Here is a 20005-nt window from a genome sequence, read left to right on the forward strand (position 1 = left end):
TTTCACCGATTGTGATACTTTATGGGGTCTTCGGTCAATTTTTGGAGAAAAATGCGAAAATGTTCATAAATCAATTATTAAATCTTATCTGATGTGATATGGAGAAATAATATAAAAATATGAAGAAGAAAAAGATGCATTAATCAATGATTCATAAGCATATATAACAATATAACCCACACATTTTCTAAATGGTGTCATATCAAATAGGCCATATAATATAAAATTCACTTAGTATTTTTTTCCTATACGAATTGTATAACCCATTAATCTATTAATATCTTTTGACCTGAATAAATACATCTCATAAAATATTTCAATATCCCAAGTTTCGTTTTTTTTTCACAATTGATATATTTGCTTCAAATAATAATTTGTACAATTAAACAAAAGAAAGGGCATTGACCTCCTCTGTTTCGCATGGATCGCGTTTATTTTTTTTTTACGCATATATAAAATTTATTTAAGAATAAGAAATCCATTTAGACAAGCAATTCTAAATATACCCTGTAATTCATACAAAATGTCACATTACTATCGTTAAATACATCTACTCTAACAGTTTTTACTACCTTAATATTCTTCGTTACGATGATGTTATGATTTTCATCAAAGGGGATGCCCAAACTTTGCTCAAAGTAAAGGAGATTTTGAGTTTGTTCAAAAGGTACTCGGGTTTGCATCTGAACATGGCAAAAACTGAAATTTTTCTTGGGGGAATGAATGAACAAGAAGCTGTCAATCTGAGCGCATTGACGGGATTTCGAATAGAGTTACTGCCGGTCAGGTATTTGGGAGTTCTTCTTAGCCATTCTCGACTAACCAAATTTTAGGGTAGGTAGAGTTCAACTAGTTAGTTCGGTCATATATGGGTTGATCAATGCATGGGAATGGTGTTTTTCTGCTAAAGTTTTTCATGAAAGAAGTGGATAGTCTATGTTTTAACTTCCTATGGTCAGGTAACGCATCACTTTCAGGATCCCGTCGTGTATCATGGAAAAACATCTGCAAGCCGCGTAAAGGAGGACTCGGCCTATGAAATATAACATATTACAGTCTCATCTTCCGATTGAAGCTGATTTGGATTCTCTTCTCAAAATCGGGCTCTTTATGGGTAGCTTGGACGCACAACAATATGTGTTTAGATGGAAAGGTTTTTGAAACACTACATCTTCTCTTCGGTTCTCTTGGAACCTGAGAAAACTGCTCGGGCTGAAAGATATGGCACTAACTTTCCTGAGAATCAAGTTTGGAAATGGGCAAAACACCCTTTTCTAGCATGATCCCTGACATCACTAGAGCCTTTGATCAAGTTTATTGGTGAATCTGGGCCTCGAAGCTTCTGTGTCCCGAACTTAGCGGCGGTAATCTGTTAGAAATTAATCGAAGAATTCATGCATTTTATTTTTCTGTTTTTTCATTTTCAAAAAAAATAAAAACTGATAAAAAAATAAATGAACGAGAGAATATTTTGTGGAGTGAGAGAGAGAAGCAATATTTGATTTCTTCAACTGATCCTCCTCTTCGTGAGCAATTTTCTTATTTAAAAAGAATTTTTGTAACAGAAATACAATCAACTAAATCAATAAATACGCAACAAATTTGATGTCCCTAAAGACTCGAGCATTATTCAACAACCAAAGATAAAATCAATTTTGTAGAAAAATAAAAATAAAATTGACCCAAACCGGAACAAGATTACACGTCAACATAATCTGTGCAGAGATGACGAGAATTGGACTCTACCGAATGCACGTTCACATAGGCAACAAGAAGTATTCACCCTTCTCTCCTCCCTTACGCCGCCGACAACAAATGACGAGCAGGATCAAATGTTGTGGCGATAGGGATCCGAAGATTACAGAGCTCTCTTCCTCATGAACCGAACGTGAAATCAAATTCGAAGCCACCATGAGGTTGTACAATGGAATTCTATGGTATGCTGGTTCTCTCACACTATTTCCCGGCATGCATTTTTGGCTTGGCAGGTTATGTTGGGCAGACTTCCGACCAAAGACAGACTCTGTCGATGGAGTGTCATGTCAGAAACAACTTGTACACTCTGTGAGGTGGAAGAAGAATCGCGCCAACATCTCTTCTTTGAGTGCAACTATAACACTTATGTGTGGCTACGATATGCAACTCTATGCTGGCCAAATCCCCCGCTGAATATTTATCAGTGTGCGGATTGGATCATAAGGTGCGACAACGAGCAACGATCGACGCAGGATGCAGATTGCGAAGATTCTCCTTCAGGCTACGATCTATGAGTTTTGGAGGGAGAGAAACCACTGCATCTTTCGGGCGAAACGAAGGCTGCCGGACCATACATGCTGGAAGGTCGATCATACCTTGCGGAACATATTACTGTCGGTCAAAAAGAAGCTTCCTGATGATGATAGAGTCTCATTACTTGCTGATTGATATTATTTAACGAGATATATGCGCATGTAGTTCTCTTTGGGTCTGATGTCAATTTTTTTTTTGTAGAAATAGATACCACTTATTCATAGGTTCCACAATCTTTTGTAAACTCTCTCGATTGTAAATTTTTTGGGTATAGAATACAAATCACCTTTTAACCAAAAAAATATTCTTCGTTACGAAATATGATTGAATTGGTTATATGATGTTGTTTACCATTCAAGTTTACACGATTTTATACTTATTCATAATATTACACACAAATGAAATTACAATAAATAATTTTTAAAATTTTTATCGTTTTAATCTTAAGATTGAATCATAATCTACTAAAAACGTGTATTTTAGAAATATTAAGAATATAAACGAGTTTAAAATGTTTGAACATAAATTATTTTTGTTTTATCTTTATTCATGGTATAATAAAAAAAGAAAAAATCTGAATCAATTTTCTAAAATATATAAGATAAGTATTTAAACTTTTAATTTATCTAATTTTAAAATATTCTAAATTGATATCATAATTTATGAAATAAATGACAATTTCTAATATCGAATCACAAAATCAAAGAAATTATTAAAATTTTCTGATAAATTGTTGTGAATCATTGATAGCGCAAATCATTATTAAAAAATGTCCTACGTTTTGAGAATTTTTTCGGATTTTTTTTTGTTAAACAATGATTCACGAAGTTTTCATTCCGGCTATATCTTCTGAATTAAACACCTATCACTCGACCATCATAAGATAGATTATTCGGATAAATTAATTATTTATTATATAAAAAATTAGAAATTGATATAATTAGAATATTAATTTGAAATATTTTAATATTTATCGTATTAATTATTTCAAAAGTTTTAGCCAGCTTATTTTAAAGTTGGTATTTACATGAGAAAAAAAATAGCGCTTGTCTTTTTTTTTTCCATGCCGAGGACACGTGATGTCGATAACATTGATGTTGTCCTGATCCCCAGAACCCCTTTCCACTTCCAGACACTGCCTACATTCACAACGCTATCTTTCCTGTTTTTGTTTTCTTTTTCTTAAATAATTATTTATAATATGATTTCATTTTATTCTTGGAGGATTCAATCTTGACAAATCGAGATCGCCCTTCTCCTCCATTTTTTAATGTTTTAATGTATGGTAGAATCGACGGGTACGTCGACGAACCAAAGCAGAGGTTATCTGTTAGGGTTTATGTATTAGTTTAATGGATTTAGTCCGTCAAAAAAGTGTTTTTAGAATCTCAGAAAGGTGCCAACTTTTTCGCTATTTACAGTTTGTGCCCATCATCAGCTGCTTCGTTTCCTCCACCTCGAAGAAATGTTCCCAGCGAGGCCGACCTTCTTGCTTGTCTTGTAAATCTTCTCTCTTCAATTATTATTATTATATCCACTCATACATACATCCATTACATGTGTATAGATAGACGTGTATGTATATATATATATTTCCAGATTTTGCCCATAATTGGAAAACGTGGGCATACGTAATACAGTGGCCCCTTCGTTGTCTTGGATAGGGAGCACAAATCGCAGAGTACAGGTAACAGAGGCGGTGACCGAGAATTTGCTTGGGCTTTGAAGCCTTTCTCTGAGGGAGACTACTCAAAGATCTGATCTTGGTTTCTTCAGTTTCCAACCGGGTCATCATCACTTCTTCTCAAAGGTGACTGCTTTATATTTTTTTCCCTGTCTCTCTGTTCTCTCCTTGTCTTCCATGGAAGCTTTTTGCTCTTTTTAGCTTAGGCCCTTGTGTCTAGGATCGACAACTAGTATGTATCCGTAGCTCTTTTTGGTGATTTTCATGTGGGTTTTGCCAAAATTTCGGATTCGAGGATTTGAATCAGAGTTATAGACTTTTTGTGTAGTGAAGTACGCTAAGCTTCTTCCTTGGTTGTTCAAAACAACTGCTGCTTTGTGATGTGAATCTAAGCTTGAAAGCTTTTCGCTTTTGCCTTCTTTCATAATCAGAGTTTTTTGAAGGGTTTTGTTTTGATATTGTTTGGATCTCTTTGTTGTTTTCAGGTGAAAAATGTCAGCCTCTAGGCCTGCCCGGTCTTCTGATGACACCAGGCGATCGAGACATGGTGCTAGGGTCATTGCACAGACCACTGTAGATGCAAAACTCCATGCTGATTTCGAGGAATCAGGCAGTTCCTTCGATTACTCGAGCTCGGTTCGAGTCACTGGTCCTGTCGTGGAAGACCAACCACCGAGGTCTGACAAGGTGACTACTGCTTATCTTCTTCACATACAGAAGGGTAAGCTGATTCAACCCTTTGGATGTTTGCTGGCCTTGGACGAGAAGACCTTCAAGGTCATTGCATACAGCGAGAATGCCCCCGAGATGTTGACCATGACTAGCCACGCAGTTCCTAGTGTTGGGGAGCACCCCGTTCTTGGAATCGGGACAGAAATAAGGACCCTTTTCACTGCTCCTAGTGCCTCTGCCCTGCAGAAGGCACTCGGATTTGGGGATGTTTCTCTCTTGAATCCCATTCTTGTTCACTGTAAGACTTCTGCAAAGCCCTTTTACGCAATTGTCCACAGGGTAACAGGGAGCATCATCGTTGATTTCGAACCTGTGAAGCCCTACGAAGTTCCCATGACAGCTGCTGGTGCTCTACAGTCGTACAAGCTTGCCGCCAAAGCAATAACCAGATTGCAGACATTGCCCAGCGGGAGCATGGACAGGCTGTGTGATACGATGGTTCAGGAGGTATTTGAACTCACGGGTTACGACAGGGTTATGGCCTATAAATTCCATGATGATGATCATGGTGAGGTTATCTCCGAGGTTACAAAACCCGGGCTAGAGCCTTATCTTGGATTGCATTATCCAGCCACCGACATTCCTCAAGCTGCCCGGTTTCTGTTTATGAAGAACAAAGTCAGGATGATAGTTGATTGCCGGGCAAAACACGTTAAGGTGCTTCAAGACGAGAAGCTGCCATTTGATCTCACCTTGTGTGGCTCAACCCTTAGGGCACCCCACAGCTGCCATCTTCAGTATATGGAGAACATGAGTTCAATTGCCTCTCTCGTCATGGCGGTGGTGTTTAACGAGGATGAAGGAGAGGGTGACGTCCCTGATTCTGCACCGCCTCATAAGAGGAAGAGGCTATGGGGTTTGGTGGTGTGCCATAACACGACCCCGAGATTTGTTCCGTTTCCTCTTAGGTATGCCTGTGAATTTCTATCTCAAGTGTTTGCTATACATGTCAGCAAGGAACTGGAACTGGAAAATCAGATCGTGGAGAAGAACATTTTGCGTACACAGACACTATTGTGTGACATGCTGATGCGTGATGCTCCACTCGGTATCGTGTCTCAGAGTCCCAACATAATGGATCTTGTGAAATGTGATGGAGCAGCTCTTCTGTACAAGAACAAGATCTGGAAACTGGGAATAACTCCAACCGACTTCCAGCTGCAAGATATTGCTTCATGGATGTCTGATTACCACAGGGATTCCACGGGTTTGAGCACGGAAAGCTTGTATGATGCTGGCTTTCCGGGGGCTCTGGCTCTCGGAGACTCGGTATGTGGAATGGCAGCAGTGAGGATAACTTCCAAGGACATGGTTTTCTGGTTCCGGTCTCATACTGCTGGAGAAATAAGATGGGGTGGTGCAAAGCATGATCCTGATGAGAAAGATGATTCGAGAAAAATGCATCCTAGGTCATCTTTCAAGGCTTTCCTCGAGGTGGTCAAGACAAGGTGTACACCCTGGAAGGATTATGAAATGGATGCCATTCATTCCTTGCAGCTCATTCTGAGGAATACTTTCAAGGAGACCGATACCATTGATGTGAACACAAATGTGCTCCACTCGAAGTTAAATGATCTAAAACTCGATGGGATTCAAGAACTAGAAGCTGTGACAAGTGAGATGGTTCGCTTGATTGAAACCGCCACTGTTCCGATTTTGGCTGTTGATGCTGATGGATCGATCAATGGTTGGAACACCAAAATTGCTGAGCTAACCGGTCTTCCAGTTGATGAAGCCATCGGAAAGAATTTCCCCACACTTGTTGAAGATTCTTCGGTTGAAAGGGTCAAGAAGATGCTGGAGATGGCATTGGAGGGTAAGTCTCATTCCTAACTTATGTTTAGTTATGGCTGTCAATCTTTCAAATGGATTAGAACATACGGGTCTCCACTACGTTGAATAGCAAAAGATTTGGTTTTTGTTGTTTGAGTTCCAAAATCTAATCGAAAGATTTCTGCACAACGGAAATGGAAAAGCTAGTTCTATATATAAACTTCTTTTGTATTTATGTAGGAACTGAGGAGCAGAACGTTCAATTCGAGATCAAGACACATGGGTCAAGGGTGGATGCGGGGCCAATAAGTTTAGTTGTCAATGCATGTGCAAGTAGAGATCTCCATGAAAATGTGGTTGGAGTGTGTTTCGTTGCTCAAGATCTTACTGCTCAGAAGAATGTGATGGACAAGTTTACCCGGATCGAAGGTGACTACAAGGCCATCATCCAGAACCCGAACCCATTGATCCCTCCCATATTTGGTACGGATGAGTTCGGCTGGTGCACAGAATGGAACCCATCAATGGCAAAGTTAACCGGATGTAAACGTGAGGAAGTGATCGACAAGATGCTGTTGGGAGAGGTCTTTGGGACACAGATGGCGTGCTGCCGTCTTAAGAACCAAGAAGCCTTTGTGAATCTCGGGATTGTGTTGAATAATGCCGTGACCAGTCAAGACTCTGATAAGGTGTCCTTTGCTTTCTTTACGAGGAACGGGAAGTATATAGAGTGTCTTTTGTGTGTGAGCAAGAAACTGGACAGGGAAGGTGTAGTAACCGGTGTCTTCTGTTTCCTGCAACTTGCAAGCCAAGAGCTTCAGCAAGCGCTTCATGTCCAGCGTCTGTCTGAACAAACTGCCTTGAAGAGACTGAAAGCTCTAGCTTACATAAAAAGGCAAATCAGGAATCCTCTGTCGGGGATTATGTTTTCGAGGAAAATGATGGAGAGCACTGAATTAGGACCCGAGCAAAGACAGCTTCTGCACACTAGTGCACAGTGCCAGCGGCAACTCAGCAAGATCCTCGATGATTCAGATCTCGACAGTATCATTGAAGGGTATGGAGAAAAACCCAGAGTTCCAAACTTCAGTTGGGTTTCTTTTATCTTGATTTCTCTTTCTAATATTCCCGGGGATTGATTTTCAGGTACTTGGATCTGGAAATGACAGAGTTCAGCCTGAATGAGATATTGACTGCTGCCACAAGTCAAGTGATGATGAAGAGCAATGGGAAGAGTGTCCGGATGACGAACGAGACAACAGAAGAAGTGATGAACGATACCTTGTACGGGGACAGCATCAGGCTTCAACAAGTGTTGTCCAATTTCATGCTGATGTCAGTTAGTTTTACGCCGCCTGGAGGGCAGCTTACTCTTATGGCTAGCCTCGGGAAGGATCAACTTGGGCAATCTGTTCATCTTGCCTACCTTGAGATCAGGTAAAATAAACTTAGAACACACTAAAGCTTAGAGGGAAAAGTTCTTCAACTAGGATGTGATTGAGGACATTTGTTTTGTTTTTGTTTTTTTCAAACAGGATAACACATACGGGAGCTGGAATACCGGAATTGTTGCTAAACGAGATGTTTGGAAGTGATGAAGATGTGTCGGAAGAAGGGATGAGTCTTCTGATTAGCCGGAAGCTGGTGAAACTGATGAACGGAGACGTGCATTACTTAAGACAGGCCGGGAAATCTACTTTCATCATTACTGCTGAACTTGCGGCTGCGAACAAATAAACCTTACGTGGGACTCGAGATCCGAAAAAGGGGATAAAGGGTTATGGCTAATGGATTCACACTTTCACCTTGTTTGTAACTTTTTTATTCTACTTGCTTTTGTTTCTTCTCGGTGTCAACTTCAATTACAATGAAGAACAGTTTGTTCCTTCCTTTCTTCTCCTTTTCTAAGTTGTAAATATGGATGCTGATCCTTTCTCCGCTCGTTTCTGTTTTTCATTCCTCATATGAGTATGATCTTCATAAGCATAAGCTTTTCTTATGACATGGGTCTAGATACATGTACGCACAGAATGTACTGACTGTGGCTTTTGATCTTTGTCAGTACAGCCTGATGAAGCCTTGACGAGCTCAAACAATGGCAGATGCTGCCAGCTGGTTTCTGTGCACTGGTGAGATATTGACCAAGTTCCAAACAGGCTATTAACCTCTAAGAGGGTTCTTTAATATAAGATTATGTTTTGGTTTTAAGTAGAAGCACATGGAGAGGCATTAGAAAAACTAATCTCAATGATTAAACAATGGATTGGCTCCATCTTTTTGGCAAGAAGCCAAGAGGGCCCATACTCCGGTTGCTTTAGAGCATATTATTTCATCTGTGGATAATGAAAATACGTTTATTAATGTTTCAGATCAACATCAGAATAATGTTGCAGGTGAACAACTTCCAAGACATCAGAATGGACACAGGAGAGGACAAAAATATGCAGAGTATGATGCATCAGAATATGCTTGTTCCTGTTCTTTATACAAACATACATTATTGAACATGAAATGGGTAGCTGCTGGAATCAAAGATCGTTACTTTGGTTGGAACCTGGACTTGATCTTCTTGATCTCTTTGGTTGAAATCTGAAAAGCTCGAGAGAGGACATTGTCTGGAACAGATGGGGTAGACCCGAACAAGGTGGCGCCGAGGGACTGAGTCCCGGGCAACTGGCTGTTGAAAGCGGCGATAACAGAGGCCGGAACGTCGCCATTGTTCTTCTGGAAGTGGACGAGTCCTTTGGGGAAGACAAAGACGTCGCCTTTCTTGAGGGATTTAGAGATTAGCTTGTTTCCCGTGGTTATGAACCCTACCTCAAGGGTGCCCTCGAGGAGGAAGATGATCTCGGTGGCACGTGGGTGTGTGTGGGGTGGGTTGAGTCCACCAGGGGCGTAGTCAATGCGCGAGAGCGAGACGCCGAGCGTGTTCAGCCCGGGAATCTTCTCGACGTTGGCTCCAGTGACTAGCGAGCCCATGGTGTTGTTGGTGAGCCCTGGATTGGCAAGCCCTCCGAAGAAGAAATCGGATTCCGTAACGTTGTTCGGGTTCTTGCAAGCGAAGCCATTCACTCTGGTCCCTGCAAAAAAGACAGAGCAGGACATGTCAGTGTTAGGACAAGAACATGAACTGGATCTGTTCTTGGAGCTGTAAGAAAGGGAGATGGTGGTACCTGAGGAGAGATCGGCGACACAGAGATCTTGGAGCATGTCGGGATCTGAGGTGGAGGAGATGATGAAGAGAGTGAAACAGAGGAGAAACAGAGCTGGAGGTGTCGTCGCCATGGATGCTTGACTTGGAAGGAGCAGTTGATGACAGAGATGAAACAGAGGAGGTTGAATTTATAAGAGGAGAAATAATTGGGTGGGAATCATTTAAGAGGACTTTTCCAGGGCGAGTGGTTGAAGCGTGGAGCATGCCATTTTTGTCTTTTGAAAGTCAACGGAACCCAAGTCCGGTCTGATTTCGGTTCGATTTGGTTTACATTGAGTTCGGTTTTAATAAAGAAAAGAAGAAAACCGGTCCGGTTTCAATAACAATTTCTTTAGACGGTTTAGTTTGAATTTAGTTCCAACAACAATATCTACTTCGACGCTCCCCCTAATTCTTCCGCTCAAGTCAGAAATGTTGATTGGTTGTTTGTATAAGTAGAATTGAATCAATTAGATTATGTCTTTTTTTTAAAATTTAGATTTAATAAAAATAAAAATATATGTCTGGAAAGAGAACGAGAGAATAAAATATTTGAAAAAAATATAAATGAATAAATCATCCCTCTGAGTATATAAATAATTCTGAAACATTAATTAACTTAAAAAATCTAAACCGAAACCGAGGTGTTACGGTTTGATCCGGTTTGCTTTCCTTGGATTCAATATTCTGCAATACCAAGTAAACCGAAAAAATATCTAACCGTTGGTGGTCTAGTGGCGGAGAAGTGAAAACATTCTCAAGGTCCTGGGTTCGATTCCACTGGTGTAGAGGATGTAATTTCTGGACTAAAATGGTCCATATACAAAGGTTGGTCCCGGACCTAGGGTGGATGTAGTTGGGCCGAAGGTCCGAGGAACCATCCTGGTTATCAAAAAAAAAAAAAAAAAAACCGGAAAAATCCAGACTGCCCCGAATATTTTGAAGAAACCCGAAATTACCCCGAACTTTGAATGAAAACACGAAATTGCCCCGAAGTTTGAAAACAATCAATTTTTTGGTCTTCTTCACTTCACCCCCGATTCTCATCGCCGCCGAGGTCTCAGCCGCGTTTGGCTCGTTTTCTCCGATCAGGTATACACTCTGTCTCCGGTTTTTGTTGGGTCCGAAGCCCAGAGAGAGAGAGAGATGTTTCGCTTCTTTTCTAGTTGTGTTTCACGGTTCAATTTGTGTTCAATCAGTTGTATTTTCAATCTGCGTGGGAGATTTTGGCCAAAACGATGCAATTAATCTTGATATTCTTTTCTGGGTTTGATGCTGAGCAGTCATGAACCAAGAAAAACTGGATACTTCAAATCTGTACAAGAATCGGTTCACGAAATGGAAACAGAAGGAGCTGGTTCTTATAATCTTCTACGCTATTGCCTTCTATGCTTACGTCATAAAACGATCCTTAACTCTCTCCCACGGTAATAATCCAAATTTGCAGTTTCTTTTGCAAGGAATCTGTGTCGGGTGGTTATGTTTGTCTGAAATCTCTGTTTATGTAATGTGACTTGTTTCATGGTGATGTTAGATCACTACCAAAAGCTCTACGGTTTAGCTCCTGGTTGGCTCATCCCTCATCGCCCTAACGTGTGTTAATCTCTCTTTAGCAGTTTTCCAAATCTTTTGTGGGTTTATTACTTCTAAAGACATTTCCTTTTTATTCCTTTCTTTGTAGGATGTCTCTGATGCTCAATGGAGGAACTTTCGCGGAAATCTGCCTATTCTCACCTTTGTTTTCGCCATTTTTACCCTGATTTCAACTGGGTTGAGGTTGTTTTTTCAATTAAGAGCAAAAGGAATGGCTTTTCTGTGGCTTTCCTTGTCATTTTTCTACCTGACTTACCTACATGGAGCTTGGTATGCTAAATTCCATCTCTTTGTTATTGCTAAGCATCACATGTGATCTGAATTCGGCCTTTCTTACTAATTCTCAGATTTCTTTCCTTCTTTTCTTCCAGCATCATTTACATTCTCTTGATTGCCACGGCTAATTTTGTTCTTGTTAAGGTATGTTACTTGGCAAGTTTTTCAACATTAATACCATATCTAGAAATTGCTTCTCGACTTGTAGCCTGACAAGTTTGTAATTCAGACCACAAGATTTTAGAGTGTCGAGCAGATCTCATCAACTCTTTGTGGGTTTTACTTGCTGCTATTTTTTGTTTAGATGGTTGCGTGCTGCTCATTGTTAACTAGATTTACTTTGATGCAGAGGTTTGCAAGAACAGTTTATTTCCCTTTCATACTTTGGATTTTCAACATATTTTTTCTGGTGTGCAACCGCATTTATGAGGGATACTCATTTTCTATTTTTGGGTAAGTCATGTACATCCATGTGCACTGTATTCTTGATTTTACAGAAATTTGGAGTTATAGTAGCCTGCTGGCCATCATAGCGTCTAATACCTGGAATCATCCCTTTTTACATCTTTACATTCAAGGCGACAGTTTGAATTCTTGGACAACTTTCGGGGCACATTTAGATGGCACATATGCTTCAACTTCGGTATTTATTTTTGCCATTGCATTTGACTATGGGATTTTGTCTATTGCATCATAAGATGGTTTCCTGAATAACATATCCTGACTGTTGGATGTTTCTTGTTTATACTTTTTTCCACAGTTGTTCTACGAATGATAAGCTTTGGGTGTGATTACCACTGGGTACAGCATGATTCTCGCTTTGATCAGGAGGTGCCTAGCCTTTCATACTATGGTTTTCTTCTCGTTTTTTCGTATATGTATATAATGTAACGGCTTGTTTTCTAATATGCATTATTCCGGATGGTTTTTGTTATTATATAATTTCTGATCATTTGTTCATGCTATTCTAACATTGGGTTCAAAGATTAATTTATCATCCTAAAAATCATCTGTTGTTCTGTGAGCATAATGGACAGGAGCTGCTAATTCTTATACGCTAATGAACTTATCTAGTTTTCTATTTCTGTGTAACGTGCTCTTTAATTTTCGATCTGTACTTCTATGTTCTTTTTCAGATTAACGATTGAATGCATATGTTATTCTAGCTATTCTTTTAATTTGCTAGTTTGTTGTGGCAGAAGCACATGACACGATGTTCCTTATGCAAATCCGGGAAGATTTGCTATGTTCTTCGACAGGTTTACTCTTGGGGATTTAGGGCATCCTCCATTTTCTTCTCTCGTTAATGCCCTTTTTCTATTGCATTTGAGTGATTGTTTCTTACATGGTGTAATTTTTCAGGAGAGAAGCATTGCAAATGACCACTACAGCTTTCCTATATACCTTTGTTATTTGCTTTATGCGCCCCTATATATCGCCGGACCAATTATAAGCTTCAATGCATTTGCTTCTCAGGTCTGCAGTTCTAGTTATGCATCCACTTTTTCATTTTTTTATGTTCATTTCATTTTGACCCATCATATTTATCTGTTTCTTGAATTACATCCATGTCTTCTTATAGTTCAAAATTTTAATTAAACTCGAGATTCCCATATTTCCTAAAGTGAATGCGATTTCTCATTTCAAACTCTGTTTTGACTTTACGAGTTTTCACTATGGGGTGGTATTTTACAGCTAGATGTGCCTCAAAATACTCATTCAGTCAAACATGTTGCTCGGTATGGATTGCGTTGGTTATTCAGCTTTCTGCTAATGGAACTGATGACTCATCTATTCTACTACAATGCATTTGCAATCAGGTGAAACCCTTTGAGAGCTATGGTGAGGAATTGGCCTTAATGTAAATTGTATTTTCTATATTTTACGTGTGGCTAAAATTTCTTCGTATTTGTGATTAGTCGCTTGTGGAAAGAACTGTCGCCCTTGGAAATCTTTATAATTGGATATGGAGTAAGTTTCTCCTTAATATTGCTTTCCTTATATGTTTGTTGTGTTGGAACACAAGATCACTTCCTGTCTACATAATCTAATCTCAGCTTAAAAGGGTCTTCGAAATTTCAGCTTTTTTCTTTGACTTCATGTTGTTGCTTCAGGTGTTGAACTTCATGTGGCTAAAATTTCTTCTGATCTGGCGCTACTTCCGCTTCTGGTCTCTGGTATGCATTTGAAGATCTAATGGTTTTTTCTTCAAGATTATTGCTTGAAGTAAAGTTATGGTATTCCTAGGGAATTGAGACTTGGTTCTTCACTTATTTATTGTGTATATGAAATTTAAACAGCATTTAATACTCACAATTTTGCTACTTGCTTCCACTGGTGTTTTTTTAGTGTGTTTGGATCAAAATGCTATTCCATTGTTCTAATATGCAGCCATTTACTTGAATATTTTCTTACAGGTTAATGGCATTGAGACAGTGGAAAACATGCCTAGGTGCATCAATAATTGCTACAACCTCGAAACATTCTGGAAAAATTGGCATGCTTCATTCAACAGGTGGCTGGTTAGGTGAGGATGGATATAACTCGAGCTTCCTGGTAGTATTTCCCACTTAGCTTCTTCTTTTACGTCCAACTCATGAATTGCCACACCGCCTTTAGGTATATGTATATTCCTCTCGGTGGATCACGGAGAAAGCTTCTGAATGTATGGGTTGTATTCACTTTTGTTGCTGTCTGGCATGACTTGGAATGGTAACCCATTGCCTTTTCTATGATGTTTCTTCCCTTTTCCATCTGAGTAAATCATTCTATTAAATTCCTTATTTCGGTCAACTGTTCAGGAAGCTTCTTTCATGGGCATGGATTACATGTTTATTCTTCGTCCCGGAAATGTTAGTAAAATCAGCTTCGAATGCATTCAAGGTATCATCTTGAACTCGGGGTTAGACCTCGAAATTGGTCGGAGGAAAGAGAAGCCTTTGCTTTGTATTGTAACCTAAATTGTTGTTCCCACAGGCCGAGAGTGTTCTCGGGGAATTCCTCTTTCGGGAACTCGCTGCGTTGTCGGGTGCCGTCACAATCACATCACTCATGGTTAGAATACCCTTCCGAGTATTTTTTTTTTCCTTCTTCTTTCTAGACATAGTTGATGTCCTGCAAAGACATAAACTGATGCCAAGCTCTCTCTGTTCGTAGATTGCAAACCTTGTGGGCTATGTCATTGGACCGTCCGGTCTCAATTGGTTGGTCTCCGGATTTCTTACGGGCGAAGGTATCTCGGAAACCTCGAAGCTTCTGATCCGAATTTCTCTGTTCCTTTCTCAAAAGTAACTTCCAATTCATTCTCTGCTTGATTCATTTGATCTCTTAGGAGTACCTGTTCTTGGCGTTCTGTTCTTCAGCTTTTACTTGGCCACAAAGGTAATTTTTTTTTTATCACACTTCTCTCTGGTATGCTCAAGGTTCTTGTTTGAATTCAGACCGGGTTTCCGACTTTTGCAGCTGATGTTACACATCAAGGAGTGGAGAAATTAGGGTTCATAACAACAATTAGAGGGCCAAAAATTTGCCGATAAGAGCATCGCGGTAATCTCATGTCGGATGAAAGAAATTGATTTTGAGAAGGGTTTTGGTCAGATTATAACTGCATCTGTAGTCTGTACATTTTCTCGGTGTTACCACTCGGGTTTCTCTATCAGATCACCTAATCTCAGTCTTGTCGGGTATCCAAGCTTTCTCGCCCCTCATCTCACCATGCCAGTGTCTTGTGTCGCGTTTGTGCTAGCCATCTCGCCTCACGCTTGCACCCATGCCTCACCCTCTCATGCATGGATACGGGTTACGACCGATGAAATCGGAACTCAAATCCAAAGGTCAGATTTTATCGTCGTCGCTGGTGGGCGAGTATCCAAAATTTCGGATACCAAACTCACGGATCAGACGGAAAGCGGCCAAGTCAGTTTTGCTAGATGGATCACTTCCTGCAATTCCAAGTATATCTTTGCCCACTCTGAATGCACTTTGTGAATTTCACGACTGATCTCAATCCCGCTCCAACCAGGACTTTGTTCTTACTCCCCAGCTTCGTATTCGCTTCCTCATTCTGGATATACCTTTTGCATCGTTAGTTACACAGCATATGTGGATTGGAAGCCATTAGCACGCAATGCCCCCCAAGCTGCACCAACTTCTCCATGGCTACTTCTCCAGTTTCCACATTCTTATCAACCCCACAACAAATTGAGGAAATGCGGTGGCATGACATCGAACGCCATTGATGCAGCTTCGGCGCAATTCTGTGAAGCTCAAGTCCCATGTTCTATAAACCCACTTGAAGGACAACAGAGGAGCGAGCGTGTAATCGTCAACGGCGATTCCCTCGTTTGACATGCCAATGTACATAACGCTTGATTATGTATGCAAGTCTCTTAGACGCATTTCGTCGAACACCATTGCCGCAGCTTCGATGTGTCCATTCACAGCATAACTTCGCAAAAAAACTAGCGTAGACAACAGTATCAGAGCTAAAACCCATGTCGGATAATGGAAGGGCGAAGCTCCAGACACTTGGGAACAGCGCCGGCTTTGAGAACGAAGGAGAAACTGAGGATGTCAGGTCGAGAAATGGAGGAAACGAAACGAAAGAGGAGAGAGCGAAGCCACGGATGATGGAGTTCCAAGCCTGCATCGATGGGTTCTTGACGCCATTGAAGGACTGAAGGATTGTTCTGGAGACCATTGATGAAGAGACACGTGCATGGATCATACGTGATCATTTCATGCCGTTGCATCCTTTCGCAGCAATTTCAGTACCATTTCCGCGTCTCGCACACATCTCCGAATTCCGACAGAATCCGAATCAGCTTTCGACCAACACATGGGGAAAGGATTAGGACAAGTGTTGATTATCGATTTTGTGGCTAAACCCAAATTGAAAGTTGCAGACTTTTGAGTCGTGAGAACTTGAAACAAGTGGCAATGGCGACTGAGTGAAGATGAAGACGTTATGCACAGAAAAGGAGCCATTGATGGTGATGGGAAAGAAAGAAAGAAAATCTTGCACATATGTCCAAATGGTGCAATAAACCAAAAAAGGACAAAAAAATATGGCAGTTTCCGGAGAATCTAAACACAATTTAACAAAAAAGAAAAAGAATCTAATCATGGAAATGGTTTAGGCCGCAGATTAAGGTGCGAATAAGGAGAGTTTTTGGTCAGCTCTAAGCTCATGCAACCTGCCTGTGCCATTCTGAAATCTCAGGTAATTGTTTATGATTTTGCTTTCGGCAAGATCTTGATCTGGAATCTTTTTTTTTTCCTCTCTAAGTTTGTCAACTAACTATTCTGTTGAATATCCCCTAAGATTGGTTATTAAAATCTTATGTCCATAATTAAACCTCAAGATTTTCTTCATTAATACCACAACTCTTTCTGCATCGTTTTAACCTTCTACGCCTTTTGGTATTCTGAATTGCATTGCCTGTTCATCATGTTCAGGAAGAGGGAAATGGGACACAAGTTGCTGTGGGCTCTGAGTCTCGTGGGACTGATTTTCTTCGACGTTTCCGCAAATGGGTCCGTGGATTTCGATGAAATGGTGGGTTTTGTGGAATTCAATGGGACAGAACTGTTTCAGACAAACGGTGATGTTTTCTCTGAAGCTAAGTTCCCAATGGTGGGGCTCACTCTCGTTAGAGGCGCTGCTGCTAAAGGAGCCTGTAAATTCTCTATAATTTCCTATCTTTGATTGTTCTGTCATGTATGGTTCTCCATCAAATCCGTCCTTGCGTTCGTCCAAACGATAACGTTATCAATCTTCTGATCGGACATCTTCCTTGCTTGCAGTATGTCTAGATGGAACTCTGCCCGGATACCATTTGCACCGCGGATACGGTTCGGGAGCAAACAACTGGCTTGTTCAGTTGGAGGTTTCGTTTCGAACATAAGAAGATTCTCTGCTTCATATGTAGTCACATTAGCGTAACATAGCATATGGCATGACCGTTGAACACATTGTGATGGCAGGGAGGTGGATGGTGTGATACCATTAGAAACTGCGTGTACCGTAAAAAAACCCGCCGTGGATCCTCCTCTTACATGGAAAAGGAGATACCTTTCACGGGAATTCTAAGCGATAGAGCTTCCGATAACCCAGGTCTTTCTCTGAGTTCCATATTCCGAAACATCTGATGAGATATTTTGTCTCTTGGCCAATTCTTTGCGCTGAAAATGTCGTCTGTTTCTGTTCCGGCCGATGAAATGTTGTCATAGATTTCTTCAACTGGAATAGAGTGAAGGTCCGGTATTGTGATGGAGGGTCGTTCAGTGGGGACAGCGAAAACAAGGTTGGAAACCAAAATCTCCGTGCTTTAACATTAATCGTGACTGTCGTATCGTCCTGTTCGATTAAAAAAAACGTGTTTTTCAGGCCGCACAACTTCAATTTAGAGGAAAGCGTATATGGTTTGCTGCTATGGAAGAATTGATGGCACAGGGAATGAGTCAGGCCAAGCAGGTAAGATAAATGTTTCGCTTAATCCGCCTTTTGTTTAGCTAATGTTAAAACGTATATTAGGCTCTTCTCTCTGGATGCTCGGCCGGAGGACTTGCAGCCATTTTACGCTGCGATGATTTCAGAAGTTTGTTTCCTCTTACTACCAAAGTGAAATGCCTCAGCGACGCTGGCTTGTTCCTCGACAGGTGAGTGATAGTTTATCATCCGAGCTTCCTTCGTGTGTTTTTTTTTGTCGTTTCTGTGGTAACCGTACTGATTGTTAATCTCTCCGTCAAAAATGAAGCATCGATGTCTCGGGTGGTCGTTCTCTTAGGCGTATGTACGAAGGCGTGGTAAAATTGCAGGTAAACCCCAGAAAATATCAAAGCAAAACCCTTTCGGTTTGAGGATTTGATACAGAATTTCTCTTAAACGTTACAGGGTTTGGAAGCCACCCTCCCTCGGGCCTGTACCCTTCGTCTCGATCCAACTTCGGTATTCATCTTTCTCTTATTCCTTTCGGCTATCTCAAATCCTGACCGAAGAACAAAAATACGTATTCTTACTCTTATGATTCCATCGTTTCAGTGCTTTTTCCCTCAAAACATAATCAACCAGATCAAAACCCCGCTGTTTATTCTCAACACAGCGTATGATTCGTGGCAGGTAATCTGTGTTTTCGGCCTTTTTCGTCATCTTCTCGATACAAAACATCGAATGCTTTCTGTTCTGGTAAGAGCTTTATGGCTCCGAGACTGTAACTTCCGTCTCGGTATTTTTACATCGTTGCAGATCCAAGAGAGCTTAGCTCCACCCACTGCCGATCCAAGAGGTTACTGGCATGACTGTAGATTGAACTACGCCAAGTGCAACTCGTCTCAGATCCAGTTCCTGCAAGGTGGGATCCCCCTCATGTCTTATCTGAAATAACGATGAAATTCTTCGAAATCACGCTTCTTTCTCGAGCTGCATACTAAAAACAAAGACTGGTGTTTTTCTTTCGAGTAAAAAAAAGGTTTCAGGATCCGGATTCTGAATGCGGTAAAGGGCGTCGCGGCGTCGAGGCAGAACGGCGTGTTCATAAATTCTTGCTTCGCTCATTGCCAGACCGAGAGACATGATACATGGTTCGACAAGAATTCTCCTGCCGTTAGAAATAAGGTACCGAAATCGTTAGCAGGTGATATATATATTGATATATATATATATATATATGTGTGTATTTGTTTTATGTGGAAAAAAAAATTACAGGGGATTGCAGTAGCAGTTGGAGATTGGTACTTTGGAAGGGGAGGAGGAAAGCTGATAGATTGTGCTTACCCTTGTGACAAGACCTGCCACAATTTGGTCTTCAAATCTTCCTAATTTTTTTTTTTTTTTTTTTTTGCATGAAATGTTGATTTACTAAATTATTACTATTACATAATGCAAAGCATGACAGCCATTTTTATTTGAAGGAAATAACAAGATAACAAAAAAAAGAAGAGAGCAGTTGGCGCTTTGATTTGCATGAGCAAACCAACTCCTTTTATCCTTTGCTTTCATTTATTATGCACTATATAGGTGGACATTTTTATTTGAATCAAATCCAATAACGCATAATTGTAAAAATTGATTGAATATTATTTTTAAAAATCAATAATTTGGACCCAAAAAAAATAGAGGAAGTAATTCAGGGAAAAATCATCTCGGGAAAAATATGATGATGGGCTTCTCGGGCTGTTGCTAATTCAAAATGTGCTCGTAGAGGATAGTTCTGTAATTTTTATAAATTGCCAAACAAGACATTCAATTTGTATTTGTAATTTTTTTTCATCCTATTATTGTTTTGTTTAAGTATATTTTAGGTACATTCTATACACACATGTTTTTATTAAAAATCTATCAAATCATAGACCTTTGTAGAAAAATATGTTAGCAAGTAAACTAACTATGATATTCTATTGTATTTACATTTAGATTCATCTTATTTTAATTTCTAGTTAATTTTTTATATGTCTTTTAGATGATT

The 20005-nt window shown here is 40.2% G+C and overlaps 4 protein-coding genes across 8 annotated transcripts; 3 read left to right on the forward strand and 1 right to left on the reverse strand.

Annotated features, from left to right (window-relative positions):
• The first annotated feature begins 3475 nt into the window (after positions 1–3475).
• LOC104816836 (phytochrome A) lies at positions 3476–8464 on the forward strand. 3 transcript variants are annotated; one of them, XM_019202916.1, is made up of 6 exons: positions 3476–3789; positions 3930–4099; positions 4459–6521; positions 6719–7535; positions 7625–7915; positions 8014–8215. In XM_019202916.1, exons 3-6 carry the CDS (start codon positions 4466–4468, stop codon positions 8213–8215), a joined length of 3366 nt encoding a protein of 1121 aa, XP_019058461.1. In that variant the 5' UTR covers positions 3476–3789; positions 3930–4099; positions 4459–4465. The 3 variants fall into 3 exon arrangements, with proteins under 3 accessions (XP_019058461.1, XP_010544123.1, XP_019058460.1); XM_010545821.2 differs by having other exon boundaries at positions 3954–4099; XM_019202915.1 differs by lacking the exons at positions 3476–3789; positions 3930–4099 and having other exon boundaries at positions 4466–6521; positions 8014–8464.
• Positions 8465–8816: 352 nt separating this feature from the next.
• On the reverse strand, positions 8817–9808 carry LOC104816837 (germin-like protein subfamily 2 member 1). The gene is made up of 2 exons (XM_010545823.1): positions 9652–9808; positions 8817–9558 (listed from the first exon to the last, which is right to left on the reverse strand). Exons 1-2 carry the CDS (start codon positions 9761–9763, stop codon positions 9017–9019), a joined length of 654 nt encoding a protein of 217 aa, XP_010544125.1. The 5' UTR covers positions 9764–9808; the 3' UTR covers positions 8817–9016.
• An 870-nt stretch (positions 9809–10678) lies between these two features.
• On the forward strand, positions 10679–15217 carry LOC104816839 (putative membrane-bound O-acyltransferase C24H6.01c). The gene is made up of 20 exons (XM_010545827.1): positions 10679–10763; positions 10955–11098; positions 11206–11264; positions 11353–11534; positions 11636–11684; positions 11890–11993; positions 12119–12183; positions 12301–12371; positions 12740–12799; positions 12903–13016; positions 13236–13360; positions 13460–13511; positions 13655–13717; positions 13958–14067; positions 14160–14252; positions 14342–14423; positions 14517–14594; positions 14697–14772; positions 14872–14921; positions 15003–15217. The coding sequence occupies exons 2-20, from the start codon at positions 10957–10959 to the stop codon at positions 15033–15035; spliced, it is 1608 nt and encodes a 535-aa protein (XP_010544129.1). The 5' UTR covers positions 10679–10763; positions 10955–10956; the 3' UTR covers positions 15036–15217.
• Positions 15218–15312: 95 nt separating this feature from the next.
• On the forward strand, positions 15313–19450 carry LOC104816838 (pectin acetylesterase 2). Of its 3 annotated transcripts, none has more exons than XM_010545825.2 (13): positions 15313–16761; positions 16998–17218; positions 17346–17428; positions 17526–17655; positions 17772–17845; positions 17929–18015; positions 18076–18200; positions 18299–18359; positions 18436–18489; positions 18583–18660; positions 18787–18892; positions 19010–19155; positions 19246–19450. In XM_010545825.2, exons 2-13 carry the CDS (start codon positions 17008–17010, stop codon positions 19357–19359), a joined length of 1269 nt encoding a protein of 422 aa, XP_010544127.1. In that variant the 5' UTR covers positions 15313–16761; positions 16998–17007; the 3' UTR covers positions 19360–19450. The 3 variants fall into 3 exon arrangements, with proteins under 3 accessions (XP_010544127.1, XP_010544128.1, XP_010544126.1); XM_010545826.2 differs by having other exon boundaries at positions 19256–19348; XM_010545824.1 differs by lacking the exon at positions 15313–16761 and having other exon boundaries at positions 16990–17218.
• The last annotated feature ends 555 nt before the right edge of the window (positions 19451–20005 follow it).

Source organism: Tarenaya hassleriana, unplaced genomic scaffold (assembly GCF_000463585.1).
Source record: "Tarenaya hassleriana unplaced genomic scaffold, ASM46358v1 Cleome26, whole genome shotgun sequence".
Taxonomy (NCBI): domain Eukaryota; kingdom Viridiplantae; phylum Streptophyta; class Magnoliopsida; order Brassicales; family Cleomaceae; genus Tarenaya; species Tarenaya hassleriana.